This window comes from Trifolium pratense, linkage group LG2, assembly GCF_020283565.1.
Source record: "Trifolium pratense cultivar HEN17-A07 linkage group LG2, ARS_RC_1.1, whole genome shotgun sequence".
NCBI lineage: Eukaryota > Viridiplantae > Streptophyta > Magnoliopsida > Fabales > Fabaceae > Trifolium > Trifolium pratense.
In genome coordinates, this window is record NC_060060.1 from 44323846 (window position 1) to 44343219 (window position 19374).

At 33.8% G+C, this 19374-nt stretch overlaps 2 protein-coding genes and 1 pseudogene across 3 annotated transcripts; all 3 read left to right on the forward strand.

Moving 5' to 3' along the window:
* The first annotated feature begins 1790 nt into the window (after positions 1–1790).
* LOC123906155 (putative pentatricopeptide repeat-containing protein At1g12700, mitochondrial) lies at positions 1791–8869 on the forward strand. Of its 2 annotated transcripts, none has more exons than XM_045956010.1 (3): positions 1791–3601; positions 4382–4773; positions 8570–8869. In XM_045956010.1, the coding sequence occupies exon 1, from the start codon at positions 1958–1960 to the stop codon at positions 3587–3589; it is 1632 nt and encodes a 543-aa protein (XP_045811966.1). In that variant the 5' UTR covers positions 1791–1957; the 3' UTR covers positions 3590–3601; positions 4382–4773; positions 8570–8869. The 2 variants fall into 2 exon arrangements, with proteins under 2 accessions (XP_045811966.1, XP_045811965.1); XM_045956009.1 differs by having other exon boundaries at positions 1811–3601; positions 8587–8869.
* Positions 5184–7263, forward strand: LOC123906156 (pentatricopeptide repeat-containing protein At3g22470, mitochondrial-like). The gene has a single exon (XM_045956011.1). It carries the CDS (start codon positions 5671–5673, stop codon positions 7249–7251), a length of 1581 nt encoding a protein of 526 aa, XP_045811967.1. The 5' UTR covers positions 5184–5670; the 3' UTR covers positions 7252–7263.
* Positions 8694–11227, forward strand: LOC123904768 (annotated as a pseudogene).
* Positions 11228–19374: the final 8147 nt, after the last annotated feature.

The following is a 19374-nucleotide window of genomic DNA, read 5'->3' on the forward strand; positions in this document are numbered from 1 at the left end:
TCGACAGTTAATATCGCACTAGTTCTTGTGGATACGATATATTGAAAATACTTACTTTTGATACTTCATCAATCACAAACTCTATTTTTTCGATTCGACAACTCTCTAGGTAGGAGATATGACACTCCACAGTCCTAACCCCCAACCCAAACTTCCTCCGTGGATGTGACTCTCTTTGATTCAAGCTATTACGAGTATCACTTCCAACAATTTGTTCTCTTCCTTTTAAATTCCAAAACCAACTATGTATCGGCTCGCCTCTTACATTCTTGCCACCACTCGTCGACTGATGGATGATTGTAACCCACTGATGGATGATTCCAAAATATAACACGAGACGAAATCAATTGAGTTCTTTCAATGTAGTACTTGGTCCGTTGGTCGATTTATCTAAGAGAACAAGCTCCTTAATGGATTTGTTAATTTTTTAATTATTAGGTGGCAAAAGAAGCTGACGTGACAGCTGAGTCACTTAAGAGGGACATGCCACATTGGTGTTGACTTTATCAAAATTAACCTTTTGCAAAAGAGTGTAAAGTGTAAACATAGGGGGCCAAAAGTCTTATTTTAAAAATTAAACGGCCAAAATTGCAAGTTTGTGAAACTTAAGGGGCCAAACGTGCAATGTAGCCAAAAAAGAACTTGTACTTGTGTGGTACCAATTTGTTTCAATTTTGACGAGAAACATTAGAATCGACAGTGTTTGGGTTTATTTTTTATTTTATTTCAGAAGACGAGAGTAAGTTAGGTAATGAGAACAATAATACTTATTTCGAACTCGTTCCATTTATATAAAAAATTAATATCACTCCTCTTTAATTATAAACTTTAATTTAAAAAACTCTTAAATTATATGCATAAATTATTTTTAGCCCCAATTTGTTACTATATATATATATATATATATATATATATATATATATATATATATATATATATATATATATATAAAATAATTATATATGAATGAAAGGTAGATGGACAACAAGCTGTGCAAATTTACCTTTTGTTTATGCATAAATTAATCTTTGAGTTGAGCATTAAACAAACCATTTTTTCTATTTTTTCTTTGATTAAATAAAATCAAATTTTTGAGACAAAATATGATTTAAGGCTTTTAATTTTTAATTTTTTTAATAAACAATAATATCAAAATGCAACCAATTTATGTGGATGAGGTGGGATAGGGATACACAAACTCCGTTAGATATAAGTTTGATGTAATTTACATTACTTTTCATATCTGTTGAGAATTGAGATGGATATGTAGATACCCAAACTTTATGGGCTTGTGTTTGAGAGACAAAACAATAACATCACAGGGGTGCAGAAAGTAATCAGGATGGGTGCAGCTAGCAGTGAAAGAATACAGGCCGACCCACATCGCAGGGGTGCAGAAAGTAATTAGCAAGCGGGGTGCAGCTAGCAGGAGGGGCGCAACAACAAACAAAAATTAGGGATGATATGGGCCGTCTGATTGATCAGACAGTCTTGATGGATCAGGATGCTGCAGAATCTTGAGTGTCTGATGGACATCAACGGTCTGTAATAAGAGTTCCGCGGTATGCACGCGCACTGGATCCACGTCTGATTTAATTTTTTTTTTTTTTGGCTTATGCACCATGCATAAGAAAATGCCTTATGCACCGTAACTTTTACCCTTTTTAAGCATATCATTTTTCTATAAAACTTGCAACGTGGTTAAAAATATTAAAGATAAATTAGTAACTTTTGTGATAATTGATTTTAATATATTAGTAATAAATATTTACATAGTCAAAATAAAACTTGTGAATAGAGAACATTGAATATGTCACTCAATTTGAGACCAAAGAGTACAAACTTAAACCTAGATGGCTAAACCACGCCCATCCATCCCCCATTGATTTTCTTCTTATCCGAAACTAAGTTGCAGCAGCAACCAACCGCACTACCACAGTTGCAGCATCTCATTAGAATGTCATTTTTAGTGTTAAGTTACGGTGTCGCCGGTGCTATCCCTCTTTCCACTCCCAACAATTTGTGTCTTCCAATTCCCAATTTCAATCGTAGCCGATTTAACTCTCAAGCTCATTCCAATTCGCAATTACGTCACAATCTTGTCAACCCTACACCATCATCCGTCTTCGAACTCGGTAAGATGTTAACTTCCCATGTTAGAAACAATCAGTTTCACACTGCTATTTCCCTCTCTAATCAAATGGAGCTCAATGGAATTCAACCTAACTTTGTTACTTTGAACATCTTACTCAATTGTTTCTGCCGCATTGGTCAACTCAATTTTGCATTTTCTGTATTAGCAAAAATTCTCAAGCTAGGTTATCAGCTTGATACGATAACAATAAATACACTTATGAAAGGCTTGTGTCTTAGTGGTCAGGTTATTAAAGCTTTGGATTTTCATGACGACGTTATATCCAAGGGGTTTAAGCTTGATCAAGTTAGTTATGGAATCTTGATTGATGGCTTATGTAAAAAAGGAGAAACAACAGCTGCCCTGCAGTTGCTTAGAAGGATTGAAGAGTTAATGGTTAAACCAAACGTGGTAATGTACAGTATAGTCATTAATAGTCTTTGCAAGGATAAACTTGTGAGTGATGCTTTTCATTTATATTCTGAAATGATTGTCAAGAAAATTTATCCTACTGTTGTCACTTACAATACTTTAATATATGGCCTTTGCATTGTGTGTCAATTCAAAGAAGCTGTTGGTTTGTTAAATGAAATGTTGTTGAAAAACATCAGCCCCGATGTTGTTACTTTTAATATATTGATTGATGGTTTATCTAAGGAAGGAGAGTTGAGAAAAGCTAAAAATGTCTTAGCTGTTATGATAAAACAAGGTGTGAAACCAAATGTTGTTACTTATAATTCTTTAATGGAGGGGTATTTTTTGGTTAAAGAAGTGAACAAGGCCACATATGTATTCAATACATTTGCTCAAAGGGGAGTGATTCCTGATGTTGTTAGCTACAATGTCATGATTAGTGGTTTATGCAAGAATAAAATGGTGGATGAAGCCATGGATCTCTTCAAAGAAATGCATTTAAAAAACATAGCTCCTAATACTAGAACATACAATTCACTTATTGATGGGCTTTGCAAATCGGGGAGAATCCCTGATGCTTGGGATCTTGTTGATGAGATGCATGATAGAGGTCATCCTGCTAATGTGATCACTTATAATTCAATATTGGATGCATTGTGCAAAAACCATCAGTTTGACAAGGCAATTGAATTATTGGTGAAGATCAAAGACCAACGAATTCAGCTAAATATGCATACATACACTATACTTGTTGATGGACTATGCAAAAATGGAAGACTTAAGGATGCACTAGTAGTTTATCAGGATCTTTTGATTAAAGGCTACCATTTAGATGTGACGATGTATACTGTTATGATTAACGGGCTTTGTAAAGAGGGCTTGATTGATGAAGCATTGTCCTTAATGTCAAAAATGGAAGATAATGGTTGCACCCCTGACTGCATAACTTACACAACTCTTATTGATGCTTTGTCCAAAAATGGAAAGAATGAGAAGGCGATGAAACTTTATCGTGAAATGATTGCTAGAGGTCTTTTATAAGAGTCGAACTAGGTGAGATGCTTGCAAGCTACAATTTGTTATTTTGAATTAGAAAACAACCATCTAATTTTTATTTCTTTTCATATTTATAAAAGATGGTTGGTGCAATTGACTCACTATTATGTTTGTTTCAATTTTAATTAAAAGTTATACTTTGGTGATTTGTTTATGATATTTGTTACAACAATTGTGTTAGACTTTTTTCATTCTTTAATAACTATCCTTTTCTTCCCAATTTTCTTATGAATCTGCGTCATATTTTTCAAGGATTTTTTTATTCCTTGTCATTTGTTAATGTTCAATTTATATTTTTCAAGGATTTATATTTTTGAATCTGCATCATAAAGGGTATGCCCAAGCTTGCATTGTCATCCCTTCCATCTTTTGAGATTCTTTATGCTAGTGGGGAAACTGTTAATATAAGAACTATTTTCCATCTTTCCTGACGGAAACTGCCGCTAGTATGTATAATCTCAAGATACTTTCCATCAAACATTTTCATGAACTCAAGGTACTACCAAATGAACTCAACACTCTCAGTTCCATACAAGAACTACACATTTCATGTTGTTATAAGCTTGAGTCTGTCGCCGAGTGTGTACTGCAAGGTTTGAGTTCTCTTCGAATTTTGAGCTTTGAATGTTGCAGTAGCTTAAAATCCTTGTTCCAACGTCCAACTAATCCGACCCTTAATTTTATGGTTATTTAATGAATATTTTTTCTTTCTTACTATATCTCTAGTTTTATTATCAAATTTATGGTGTTTTTTAACATATTGAACTTTGTGTGCAGAGAAAACGTAGTCATTATGGAAGAAGTCGAAGCAATTTCGGCGTCACCATCAGGACTATTACCATTCAGAGGAAGAATTTGACAATATAGTTGATGACCTATGAGGATATTTTTCAGAGGAAGAATTTGACAATATAGAAACAAATTGCAGCTCATATGAAACCAGAAGAACCAGAAGCACGAATAGTAACAACGACACGAGGAGAAACGACGACTCAACAGAAGAAACAAACAAAAAACATCAAAACGACAGAGTTTGAAGAAACATCTAGAAAAGAGAAACAATCTGGAAAACGAAACGAGAGATGAAGAAAAGATTTCTACTGCGTACGATTTTTGCTGAGAACGAAATGACAGAGTTTGAAAACGATATTGCTGCCTTCAATTTCCAGGTTTGTGTGTTTGTTTCTTTCAAATTCTTCTTCTATTTCTTCTGAATTCGATTTGTTGCTTTCGATTAGGGGTTAGGGTTCTCTGATTTCGATTTATTGCTTAACCTTCCTGCATCTCCTTGTTTTTCTATTTCTTATGTGTATTCTTCTGTTTTTTGATTAGGAGTTAGGGTTTGGTTTTTCACCACCAGTTTAATCTGGTTCGGGGGTCAGTTCTGCCATCAAGTGGTTCCAGCCCCCTCCCGATCGCAGTTGCGGGGGATCGAACTGCGGTCCCCCCTACCAAGTTCAGCGCCAATCACCACTGAACCAACTGACGATTGATATCAGGAGTTTGGGTTTGTGAATGCATCTCATTAATTATTATTTTTTTTTGAAACATTAATTTATTTAATATTTAATTTAATAATAGTGATAATAGCCCACCAAAAAAAAGCTCACCAAAAAATAATAATAGTGATAATAGAAACCTATATATATAAATTCATCTCCTTGTTTCAAAATAAAACTTCAAAATACAAAAACCCTAGCTGAAGAAACGAATAAACTCGTCAATCCCTCAAACGAATAAATTTCGCACTAGCCAGCCATTTAGATGGAGTGGAACCCTCAAACTCGTCAATCCCTCCGCCAATGCTTCCTCAACACTCTCTCCCCAGCGCTAGAGCCTCGCCGTGTTGCCGAATTTCGCCTATCAGAAGCCGCTGGCCTTACCAACTTTGGCCTTGTCATCCTCCGCCTTGTTGCTGAACCAGACGAGAAGATTGAGCCATCCATCGACGAGCAGATCCGACTAGCTGCCGCCGTTAACTTCAAGAACCACCTCCATGGTCATCGGAAGACAATCCGAATACTGAATCCGAGAAAGAGCAGATCAAAACCCTAATCGTTCCTCTCATGCTCTCTGCAACTTCCAAAATCCAATCCCAATTACATCACAATTACAATCTTGATGATGCTAATGCTATTTCTTCATTCAATCGAATGCTATATATCAATCCTACCCCACCCATCTTCCAATTCAACAAGATATTAATTTCCCTTGCTAAGATCAACAATTACCCTACTGCTATTTCCCTCTCTAATCAAATGGAATTCAAAGGAATTCAACCTAATTTTCATACTCTGAACATCCTACTCAATTGTTTCTGCCAACTAGCTCAACTAGATTTTGCATTTTCTGTATTGGCAAAAATTCTCAAGCTAGGTTATCAGCCAGATATGATAACAATGACTGCACTTATGAAAGGCATGTGTCTTAGTGGTCAGGTTAAAGAAGCATTGGGTTTTCATGACGACGTTATATCCAAGGGGTTTAAGCTTGATCAAGTTAGTTATGGAATCTTGATTGATGGCTTATGTAAAAAAGGAGAAACAACAGCTGCCCTGCAGTTGCTTAGAAGGATTGAAGAGTTAATGGTTAAACCAAACGTGGTAATGTACAGTATAGTCATTAATAGTCTTTGCAAGGATAAACTTGTGAGTGATGCTTTGCATTTATATTCTGAAATGATTGTCAAGAATATTTATCCTGATGTTGTCACTTACACTAATTTAATATATGGCCTTTGCATTGTGTGTCAATTCAAAGAAGCTGTTGGTTTGTTAAATGAAATGTTGTTGAAAAACATCAGCCCGGATGTTGTTACTTTTAATATATTGATTGATGGTTTATCTAAGGAAGGAGAGTTGAGAAAAGCTAAAAATGTCTTGGCTATTATGATAAAACAAGGTGTGAAACCAGATGTTGTTACTTATAATTCTTTAATGGAGGGGTATTTTTTGGTTAAAGAAGTGAACAAGGCCACATATGTATTCAATACATTTGCTCAAAGGGGAGTGATTCCTGATGTTGTTAGCTACAATGTCATGATTAATGGTTTATGCAAGAATAAAATGGTGGATGAAGCCATGGATCTCTTCAAAGAAATGCATTTAAAAAACATAGCTCCTAATACTAGAACATACAATTCACTTATTGATGGGCTTTGCAAATCGGGGAGAATCCCTGATGCTTGGGATCTTGTTGATGAGATGCATGATAGAGGCCATCCTGCTAATGTGATCACCTACACTTCTATATTGGATGCATTGTGCAAAAACCATCAGTTTGACAAGGCAATTGAATTATTGGCGAAGATCAAAGACCAACAAATTCAGCTAAATATGCATACATACACTATACTTGTCGATGGACAATGCAAAAATGGAAGACTTAAGGATGCACTAGTGGTTTATCAGGATCTTTTGATTAAAGGCTACCATTTAGATGTGACGATGTATACTGTTATGATTAACGGGCTTTGTAAAGAGGGCTTGATTGATGAAGCATTGTCCTTAATGTCAAAAATGGAAGATAATGGTTGCACCCCTGACGGCATAACTTACACAACTCCTATTGATGCTTTGTCCAAAAATGGAAAGAATGAGAAGGCGATGAAACTTTATCGTGAAATGATTGCTAGAGGTCTTTTATAAGAGTCGAACTAGGTGAGATGCTTGCAAGCTACAATTTGTTATTTTGAATTAGAAAACGACCATCTAATTTTTATTTCTTTACATACACTCAACCCATTTCAAAACTTGAATTTTTAACTGAGAGGAAAATCGAATCAAGTTTGCATACACTCAACCCATTTCAAAACTTGAATTTGTAACTGAGAGGAAAATTGACGAAAGATGAAGCTAGAAAGCTGGTTTATTAAGACGTATGACCATACATTTCAATGAATTGTTGAAATTCATTGTCTTCTCCTTTGTACCTTGCTAAAAATTTGTTATACATTTGTGCTTAGTAGATTTCAGAGTATGCTAATAGTAGAGATAAAACAAGCTTCATGTATCTGAGGTAGCGATGTAATACTGAGAATTCCAATCTATTCATTTTTCAAACTATATGATTTTTAAGATGAGTCGGGATCCGTTGACACCAGGTGTCAAAACTTTATTTTGACACCAAATGTAATCCGTCTATTCTTATTAATTGAAAGGTTGTGATCACTCTATTTAAAATATCACGTGACCGTCTCGTTTAGCAAACTCAGAACGCTCGTGTAACCAAAAAGGAAAACTCAGCCCTCCTCTGATCTTGTTTCACCTCTGACGGTGAAGGCTTTCTTCTCTCTGTCGGCAAAGGTGCAATAAACAATTACAGAAATTTCCCATCCAAAAGAATTAGAGTTCATTTCTAAAATTTTATATATCTGTGGAGAATGTAAATTCTAGAATGAAACAATATTTTAAAAAGGAATATGAGAAGTAAATTTTGGTTCAGAAAAATATATAGGCTTAATACAACCTTAAATTCATAGTGTTTTCATGTTGAGGGTGGAGATTGGAGGAAAAATTTAGGTTGTCCGTGTTGATGTTCTTCATGTGGCAGAAATTTAATGACAAGAGACAACCAAGAAGAAGGGAGAAATACGATGAAGTTAAGAAAAGGGTATAGAGAGAAAGATGTCAAGTAATTGATTGAAAACCAAACATTGAATTAGGGATTTAGTTGAGAAAGAACAGAGCCAAACAAATTAGGGATTTGGTTGAACGCTCTCGTGATAATTTTTTAGTGTATCATTCTCAACCTTTGGTGTTAAAATAATGTTTGACACCTGGTGTCAACGGATCCTGACTATTTTAAGATATCTGGTAGTGCTATACGACAATGGTTTTTAACTAATTTATTTCCTGTGTTAAATTCTATGGTCGTGTTCCGACCTCACTACTTCAGAACTTTTCTATTATTCTAGTTTGATTTATTTATTATGTTGTAATGACCTAGAAAATGGCATACTGACAGTTGTGGCCACTCTGTAGTTAACTGCGGCTGCTATAGTGGAAATGTCTAGAGACCCCCAGACGCTGTGCAATACTTCGTTATGATTAGCGGATGATACAGTGAAAGAAGCACTTCATAGTTGAACATGTCTCCTTATCTCCATAGTAAGTTTTGATTCAAACACAGTGAACACCTGTATACGTTTTGTAGACTTGCACAATGAACAAAGGTTTCTTTGTCTTGTTCCTTAAAGAGGTTTATTTTATCTATATGTTTTATTACCATAGTGCATTTTAATGAAGATTGTTATTGTCTCTCCAACCTTACTTTGTGATGTCTATATGTTTAATTACCATTATTGCTATAGTGGCAACCATATGAGGTACTGCTGAATACTCACACATTGTAGTAATTAATGATCAAAGTGTGATGTGTACTCACCAGGTAATGCTCCCTTCCTTTAAATTAATCTTGTGATGTGTAAACACTAGCTTGGTGAACAATGCTAAGCTTTAGAAACCACTAGCTTGGTTAATTTGTCAAAAAGAGTTCATCATATGAGTTGTTTTAATGTTGATGGATACGAATACAGCTTGAATCCGTTCAAAAGAGTCAAATACTTGCGGACTGTTCTTAAATTTTATCCACCTGAATCAAATTTAAGTGTGTTTCCATGAACGACTCCTCTCCGAGTATTAAGTACAGACTGTTATCAACTCTCAGCCTTGAAGAATTTTGTCCATTTGAGGTACTTTGAACATTATGAAAGTAACATTGTAACTCTGCCTGAGTCTATTTGTAGCCTAAGAAAATTACAAACCCTAAAACTTGTTCATTGTCGCAAACTTATTAGTCTTCCCAAACAATTGTCACAACTACAAGAACTCAGACATCTCGTGATTACACGGTGTCGGTCGTTAAGATCAATGCCTTCTAATATTGGGGGGGTTAACTCATTTGAGAACATTGAGCACTTTCTTTGTTGGTTCGAAGGCTAGTTTTGGTTTAGCAGAGCTACATAACTTACAACTAGGAGGCAAGCTACACATCAAATGCCTTGAGAATGTGTTGAATGAAAGGGATGCTAGAGAAGCTAATTTAATTGGTAAGAAGGAATTAAGTCACTTATACTTGTCATGGGGCATTGATGCTGATTCACAAGTTAGTGTTACTAGCTCTGAGAAAGTCCTTGAAGCTCTTGAACCTCACAAAGGTCTCAAATATTTTGGAATGGAGGGTTACAATGGAGTAAATATTCCAAATTGGATGAGAAATACTTCTATTGTGAAAGGCCTGGTTGATGTTATACTTTACAACTGCAGAAACTGTGACCGACTTCCTGCACTTGGTAAATTACCATGTTTAACAACTCTTTATGTGTCTGGAATGAGAGATGTGAAGTACATTGATGATGACTTGTATGAAGGTGCGACCAAAAAGGCTTTTCCATCATTAAAGAAAATGACATTATGTGATTTACCAAAGTTAGAGAGGGTGTTGAAAGCTGAAGGAGTAGAGATGTTATCACAACTTACTTGAAAATAAAGGGGATCTCTAAACTTGCATTTCCATGCCTTCCGTATGTTGAGACTTTCTATGCTAGCGGGTTTGATGGAGATTCCAATAATGATGGTGCATCTTTCCTTAGGGGAATTGCAGGTAGTATGCATAATCTCAAAAAACTTGTCATTGACGACTTTGATGAACTCAAGGTACTACCTACCTAATGAACTCAACTCTCTCACTTCCCTACAAGAACTACACATTTCTGATTGTTATAAGCTTGAGTCTCTCCCTGAGTGTGTACTGCAAGGTTTGAGTTCTCTTCGAGTTTTGAAATTTGAATATTGCAGTACATTAAACTCCTTGCCGGAAGGTACGACAAACCTGATATGTCTTGAGAGTCTTGAAATCTTTCATTGTGACAATCTCATTTTACCGACTACTATGAACAAGCTAACTTCCCTTCGTCAATTGAGCATCACCGGCGACGATGACAATTTACCAAATGGCTTAGAAGGTATTCCCTCACTGCAAAACTTGTTTCTGTCGGATTTTATTGATCTTGTAACCTTGCCAGATTGGTTGGGGACCATGACTTCTCTTCAAACATTAGAAATCTGGCGGTGTCGTAAATTAACCTCATTACCAGCTAGCTTTAAAGAACTCAAAAACTTGCATGAATTAAGTATTTATGAATGTCCTAAGCTGGTGAAGCGATGCAAGAAAGAAACAGGGGAAGATTGGCATAAGATAGCTCATGTACCAAAATTGAAATTGGAATTAAAATCTACTGTTGAACCATCATTTTACGGTAATTTAATGAATAATTATCCTTTCTTAGTGTATCTAGTTTTATAATCAAATGTAGGAAGAGTATGCTGTTTTTTAACATATTGAACTGTGTGCAGAGAAGATGATGTCATTATGGAAGAAGTGGACGCAATTTCAGCGTTACCATCGGAACGATTTCCCTTTTGGTGAATTTGAGCTGATGATTGATGACCTATTGTTCTGATCTATTTGAGCTGATGATTGATGACACTCATGTCTTGGGGTTTGGCAAACAATGTGTTTTTGTATTTTCATCTTCTTTATGCAAGCCATAAACTCCACTATTTGTGAAACAAACTAACCTTATACTCAACCATATATGTGGAGTTATCAGTATATAATATGGGCGGATTATCGTGAAGAGTGTTTTTTCACCATTGGATTAGATGACAAAATAATGAAAGGTAGAGATGAATGACTAGAAACTTGTTGCTACAGTGTTTTTTGGGTTATTTTAAATTATATTTTTGCTATATGTTTTTTTAATGAAAGGTAGAGATGAAAGATAGTAATTAGATAAAATACAACAAAACCTGTATCATAGACAGACACCACCTCACAACTAGCCAACAAAAAGAAGCTAAAGAATACAGCAATCAAAGAAAACAATCTGAAGCTTACTCTCCAAAAACTCTCTGGACCTAGAAAAAAAAATTCATGAAAAACTGTGATGTTGTTTTCTTCACATTTTTCCTCTCTATTTGTTCATCTTTCTTCATAAAATTCCTGAAAAACTCCAGATGCTTAACCAGGCTTCAAACAAACCTAGAAAAAAATTTCAAAATTCGACCATTTTTGTGTGCAAAGATTTGCGGTTTTTCTAGATATGGGTAAAAACTTTAGTCATGGTCATTTTCTCTATTTCAATTGATGACGATCTGCCTTTGCCTTTACTATCAGCATCAATATACACTTCTTTTTTTATCAGATTCTTGATCATTTAAAAAACTAGCAGATTTTATATTGCAAAGAAGTTAAGTGAAAGAGGAAGAAGGAAATATTTGAGTGCAGAGATCTGGGTAAAATTTGGGATTTTGTTTGAATTTTATAATTTTGGAATTTTTTCTGGATTTATTTGAAGCTTGGTTGAAGATCCTGAATTTTCATGAAGTTTATGAATAAAGATGAACAAAAGGGATGAAGAAGGTGAAGAAAAATAAATAAACTTTTATCAAAAATAAAATAAACTTATGTATTAAGGGTTCATTATTAGATATAATGACAAATGGTGGGAGTATATGAGTTTTAATATCTAATAATAATTACAATATTATATTCTCAATTAATAATTACCAAAGAGAAAAAACCGGAACAACCTCTAATAGCAGGTAAAAATCACTCCTCACGGGTGTGAGATATGTTTCACTCTCTCACCCTAGAATCTGCCTGTAACATGGCTGTGTAATAGAAAATGTTTGTTGAGCACTATTGTTTGGCCAAATTATTCTGCGTATGTTTGAATGTTGTTATATATTCAGTGTCTATTATTCGTTGGTAACTGAGGAACAGGTGGAAGAATTGTTTGATAAAGGAATTACGGCTACTTATTAATGGTTTGTGTTTTTTGGTTTGATGGTGATATTGAATCCACACATTCGATACCTATACTTTCTTTTTTGACAAGAGATATCTATGCCTAATTGCCTATATAAAAGGAATATACTGTATCTTTTTTGTTGTTAGAGTGGAGAAGAGAGTGAGAGAGAGGGAATTGTTTCATCAACGAGGATTGATTATTATTGATCTTAGAAATACAATTTATAGAGATACAAATTGTAGTGTGATACTTGGTTAACAAGTAACCATGATTAGAGTAACTAACTCAAGTTAGTTACTAACTATCTAACAAACTAAAGTAGTTACAACAATAAAACTAATAACTAACTTGCTAAGCAAGTAACTAACAAGTTGTTGATTGTTTTCACCAAGTCATTAGGTTGTATTTCTCAACACACCTCCTCAATCCAATGTCTTATCTGCAATCCTGGTAATGCCTACCATTTTCCTTAATTCTTTGAATCTATCGGCCTTTAGTGGCGTGGTCATGATGTCTGCAATTTGAATTTCTGTTTTGCAATGCATCACATTCAATTTGCCTTTGCTGACTTGGTCTCTTAGAAAGTGATACTTGGTTTCAATATGCTTTGACCTTCCATGTGCAATGGGGTTCTTTGCAAAGCTGATTGCAGACTTGTTGTCAAAATTCAATCTAATAGGCTTCACATAGTTGATCTTCAATTCTTCTAGTAAGGATTCAAGCCAAACTGCTTGACAAGCTGCTTGTGCTGCTGCTACATACTCAGCCTCACAGCTAGATAATGCCACTATGTTCTGCTTCTTTGAAGACACTACAAGAAATTATAGGATTAGCTAGAACGACGTTTGTAGCTAATTGGTAGCTATTTTCTAGAAAACATCATTGTTGTCCAAGACACTACATTTCGACACATCATGACCGAACCATGAATTTGTTTCCCTAACCACAAGCAGAAACCAAATAAAACCCAAGAATCATCCCATTCCCTATCCAAATGGGTTATCTTCATATTGTAGTTTTTCATTTTTAATCATGAGCGCAATCGCGTTTATGTTCACCAAGCATTTACTAACTATATATACTAACTATATACTTCTTGGAATTGGTTGTTAGCTAAAAAGATTAACTCATCATGCCTTTTTTATGAATGGTGTGTTAATCCTCTTGATTGTATAACTAGGTAGTTTTGGGTGGTTTAGTCGGTTGGTCTAACTAAGTATTAATTGTTGACTTGGTTGGGTTTTTGTTGGGTTTGAGTACTACATGTACTTGTCTTACGATGGTTGGTCGAGTACTTCTTATACTTATTCTTTATATATATATATATATTATTGAGTGCTGTTCAAAAAAAAAAACTTCATTTTAATTTATTAAGTGCAGGCAGATAAATTGACGGCTTAATTACATTATTTGCAGAGACTTGAAAGCTACTCCGACCAGTAAAATAGAGACTTAGTGACTTAGTGACTGAGTGTATCAAGAAATAGGGACTTAGTGACTTTTTTCAACCGAGTGGAATGATTTATTTATGCTATGATTAGCATCAGATTATTTTCCATGCCATTTCATGAACCCTTCTAAACAATCTATACCACTCTCTCTTTCCATTCTCTTTATCTTGGCAATCATGCTTGTTTTCTTGTGCACTCTTTCTCAAAGCCCCGTTTCTTTGTTCTCTCTGTTCAAGCTCTTATTTGTTGTCTGAAATGTAGTGTCTTGGACAATAATGATGTTTTACTAGAAAATAGCTACTAATTAGCTACAAAGGCTGTCGTAACTAATCACAGATTTCTTGTAATGTATATGGGGGCAAAATCCAAAAGAAATATAAAATAGGGGGTAAAATTCCGGATTTAAAATAGGGGGGCAAAATTCTGATTTATTCAAAATAGATGGGGTAAAACTGGATTTAAACCTTAGTTATTTTAGAAAGAAAAGAAAAAGAAAATTATTCTCAAATAAAATTAATTAATTTGGATTCAAAATAAAATATAGAACAATTTACATTTAAAAATATACAACTTGTATTGTCTAAGGTTTTATTTTAAGGTTTATTGTTTTGCAGGTTAAGTTTGCTTGGATAGTGATTGTTGTTGACGACATGAATTTACAATATATAAGATCATCTCCAATGGTAGTACAATACCTATTAGGTGCAAACATCTCCAAACAACTCATTCTCCAATGATGGAAGTAATGAAACATCTCGATTTTTGTTTTTATTTTCATCATGGGTATCCGACTCACTAGACCGTCTAATATGATTTGTGGGTCAGTTCTGTTATCAAGTGATTCCAGCCCTCTTTCAATTGCAGTTGCGGTATCGAACTGTACGTGGCCCTCCATACAAACTAACGATTGATTGCATCTCAAATTTGATGAACACAAGAAATTTATTCCAAACACTCAAGGGTAGGGTAGGGGAGAGAAAATTAGTTTTTGGTGTTGCATTTATTTTACGTGTGTTTGCAATTTTTTCCTCGTTTATGTAATTGAAATAAAAGCATGAACTATTCATGTGCAAAACAAAGTAGGTTAGATAATAGTCGGTGTCATTTGCAAAAGATAAATATTGGATTGGAAAATTCAAAACAGGATAGTACTACATCCGGTCTAAACTTGAGTTTTGCAAAAAAATTGAGTTTTGGTCTAAACTTGATCTAAATAAATTTCAGAGCACTTATATACTCCTTTAACACACTTTAATCATAATTTGCCACCTCATCTGCTTTTCTTATTCATTTACTCCCTCCGTCCCAAATTATAAGGAAAAAAAGTCCATTTTTTTTGTCCCAAATTATAAGGGAGAAAGTAATTTTCAAGAATTTTTTTCCCTTATTCTCATAAAATTAAATGCAAATTGCATTTAATTTTCTCTCTCTACCCTTTTCTCAATAAACAACAACCAATAAAAAATGTTTTTACATCTTCCTATGCAACTTATTCCAAGGAAAACCCACAAAAACATATTTCAAATTCTCATGTTTTACTTTTTCTTAATAAGTGTGATTTTTTTATTTTCTCTTATAATTCGGGACGGAGGGAGTACCTTGTAACCGGTTGTTCCTCTATTTTTTAATTAAATTGCTTTTTTTTAAAAAAAAAAAAAATTAAATGGGTTTTTTAATCAGAGTATTATTTGAAGCATAGCAATAGCATCATCAACTGTGTGTCTGTGTCACTCTCTTTGGTGTTGTAATTAGAAATCTATATACCATTACTTTGGGGGATTGTTTAGATTTCAATTAGAATTAGGAAAAGATATTCCACTCAATTTTGTAAGTGACATTGTTTCTATAAATTATTTTGCGCAGAATTTTGCAAATAATATTCAATAATTTGGATAAAAGTTTGACTTGAACATAGTAGAAGTTCCTAGATCTCGAAGAGATGATGGTTGAGAAGGTTGAAGGAGATGAAAAGTTAAAATAATTATAATGATGAAAAATAGCAGTATAAACTAACCGGTTCTCAGTTAAATGAATAAGAAAAGTGGATGAGGTGACAAGTTTTGTTTGGAGTGTGTTAAAGGAGTGTGTTAGTAGGTGTGACTCTAGCACTACTTATTTAAATTTCAACCGTTACACAAATATAAGAAGAAGAAATTATGACTATTTTTGTGTTCTATAATATCTGGTGGTCAAAAAATTATTTTAATTTCCGACAAAAATTGTAGTTTAGTGAGTAAATTTGTTTCAGTTTTTGTTTAGTCTCTTGCAACTAAATTTATTTTGTCCTCAAAAGAATTTTAAAATCAAATACAATCCAATTAAAATTGTACTAAATGATTTTTTATTGTACGGAAAATCAAACGCACTTTTCTATTTGTGTTGTGGTCAAACACTCAAACCAATAGTTGAGAAACATTACGTTTGAATATTGGCAACAATATGTCAAACGACCCGGAACTTGCGAAGTAAATTTTACAAAGATAATAATGAGTCATCATGGTTAGATTAATTAAAGATAAAGATAATGCAATATAACAAGGACCAAATCAACAATTTGATGTAGAGAACAATTTATTATACAAGTATATTTAGAAGACTTTTCTAACCTCAAAGTTTAAAAGAGAAAGGACGGCATAATCAAAATTCTATCAAACTTAATTTGGTATTCATATACATGTGCTCAAAATCAAACCTGCTAACATATACGGATTTAGATTCTCTCATACTGTTTGTGTTCAGCTTTCTTTTCATTTCATAATCTAAGATAAGATATGAGAGAAAGATCTGGAGATGTTCCAGATCCATCAAAGTATACCTGCGGCGTTGGCAGATTGAATGAAGTCCAAACTTGTTAATTAGTTATTCCTAGAGAATTCATTGCATTGGCAAAATCTTGTTAGTGATCTTCAATCATCTATATTGTCAAATCTTCTCACCAAAAATAAGAATGGCAGGACACTAAATCTCAATCTATTTCAAATCTAATGAATTTTTTTTACCTTTAATAATTTCTCAATAGTATATTTCAACCGCCTCTCAGTTGATATAGAGCAAACTCAAACTTTGCTATACTGGATAAATAGTGTTCTGGCATGGTAGTGCCGCGTTATATAAAATTCAAAATCATTTCCCGCCGCAAATAACCACAATGTGTGTCGGAGCAAGCTAGCACAATAATAACCGCAATCACAATTGCCACAAATCCACGACCGCAAGCAATTTAAAGCTACGAGCACAGGAAAGGGTGAAACCATGCAAACCATATTGTAACTATATGAATAAACATCAAGAGAACAAGTTATTAAGACACCATATTTATTCAGAATATAACATAAAGTGTTGGAAAAAACCGGAATAGAGAAAATAAAAGAATGGAATCACAACACAAGAATATAACGTGGAAACTCCAAAACCGGAGAAAAAATGAAACAAGCAAACATGACGTGACTTTATGTTTTAGTATTACCATGGGCGAACATAAAGCACAAACTGATGATCTAGTAGAAGTAAATTATCTTAACATCTATTTTATCATTCCATTTAATTGGATACCATGAGCACAAACTAACTATTAATATCTTGTATATGGAGTTCCCATAGCATCACTCAAGAGTAAAGAAGCTAGGCAAGCCGGTGGTTCTGGAAAAATTCCAAAACAATCCATGGCGTTTGCTCCCAACTTTGCCATAAAGTCTGCACATTGATTAGCTTCTCTGTAAATGTGCACAAATGAAACAGCCCAATCTCTTGAGATAAGTTCTTTGATACTAACTATAATCCCAACATATTTGTGAGTTGGAAATATTGGGTCTTGAATCAAAGATAGGGCTTTCTTGCAATCTGATCTACAACTTACATCATTGTAACCAATATCCCAAGCTAACATCAATCCATTATGAATGGCTAAGAGTTCAACTTCTATGCTATCAGCAAAACTAACAGGACCACTGAACCCTAATATCCAATAGCCTTCATGATCTCTAATTAGACCTCCATAACCTGCCCAACCAGGATTTCCATATGAACTTCCATCAACATCTAGGGCTACTTGATGCTTGTAAGGACGCGGCCAAATCACCAACTGCAATCATAGAGGAAATAAGACTTTAGAAATACAATTTTTGGGTAAGATGTAAGATCCTAAGATAAAACGTAAAAATTTAATGGAACCACATACCAAATTGCATACACCGGTACATATAGATCTAGGGGATCTCTACATACATAAAAAATGGTTTTTTTGGCACAATATGATCACCTAGCTTGTTGTAGCTGTGTATTGAGCGCACGAATATGCAGGATTTCAATTGGATCGCATCTTTTGCATTGACCGAAGCTTTTAGACCTAGTGAAAAGGACTTAACGAGCCTTCATACAAGCAAGCGCGGGAGAAGCAAGCAAATTAGAAGCTTTGCCAGAAGCAAGACAAGGATGCAAAGTTGTGTATAACCGGTAGCAAAAATACAACATCAAGATCTACTTTGATTCAAAACAAAAGAAAGGCAAAGGGTTTGTTTGGCAACAAGCAAACGACTTTACCAAGAGTTCCCTGCTTAGTTAAGTACCAAAGGCTGATTTAGGTTTGGAAAGAAGGAGGCTGTACAAAACACTACAAGCTAAACTTTGACATTCAATTCACTTCTTGATTGATAAAAATTTTGCATTTTTTCTTTCTCTATTAATAAAAAAATTTATTTTGCAGTTTCAAAAAAAAAAAAATTCTTTCTTCAAAAAAAAAAAATTTTATCTTCTTGATTTTATTTTTGACAAAACCAATATCATTTAAATTGTTAAATAATTTTGCCAAAAAAAAAAGTACGACTAAAAAAAAATCTGATTTCAGTGAAAACCATACGAATTTTTTGCAAATTAAAAATAAACTGGTTTCTAGAAAATCAATTCTATTCTTTGTGAAAACATAAAAAAGAAGTTCATATAAGAGTCAACTATAACATAAAATTGTTTTTAGCTAGCAAACAGAACAGAGTTAGAAAATTAAAGAACTATAAATTTTACAAGGAGTAAATTAGAGATAGAATCAATATTATACAATCATTATTAATTTAACTCTAAGGAGGATGAAAGAAAAACCAAAACATGTATGAGAAAAGCACATACCATGTTTGTCTTTCAAGAGTTTCATAACCATGGAAAGTAAATCTCTAATTTTGTTCAACTAGAACTCTATCATATGATCCATATATTATATAAATATATTTGATTTTGATTTTCTTTTTATGTATTGTATATATCTGTAAAAACAATTGACTTTATATATATTTTTCAAGAATTTAGTAACATTGACAAAACCACTGGCTTCATGATTGACAGGTTCCTAATTAATTAAAAAATGTTAATTCAAGAGTTTCTTAACATTGACAAAACCATTGGCTAGGTTCATAATTAATTAAAAAATATTAGGTTTATCTAACATGAACTCTCAAGAAGATGAACGCTTTTCCATTTTTTTGGGGTAAGAAAATGAATTTTATAATATAAAAAAA

What these genes read in the sequence shown, in the direction of transcription:
- LOC123906155 (XM_045956010.1), top strand. Translation starts at nt 1,958, where the DNA reads ATGTCATTTTTAGTGTTAAGTTACGGTGTCGCCGGTGCTATCCCTCTT.
- LOC123906156 (XM_045956011.1), top strand. Translation starts at nt 5,671, where the DNA reads ATGCTCTCTGCAACTTCCAAAATCCAATCCCAATTACATCACAATTAC.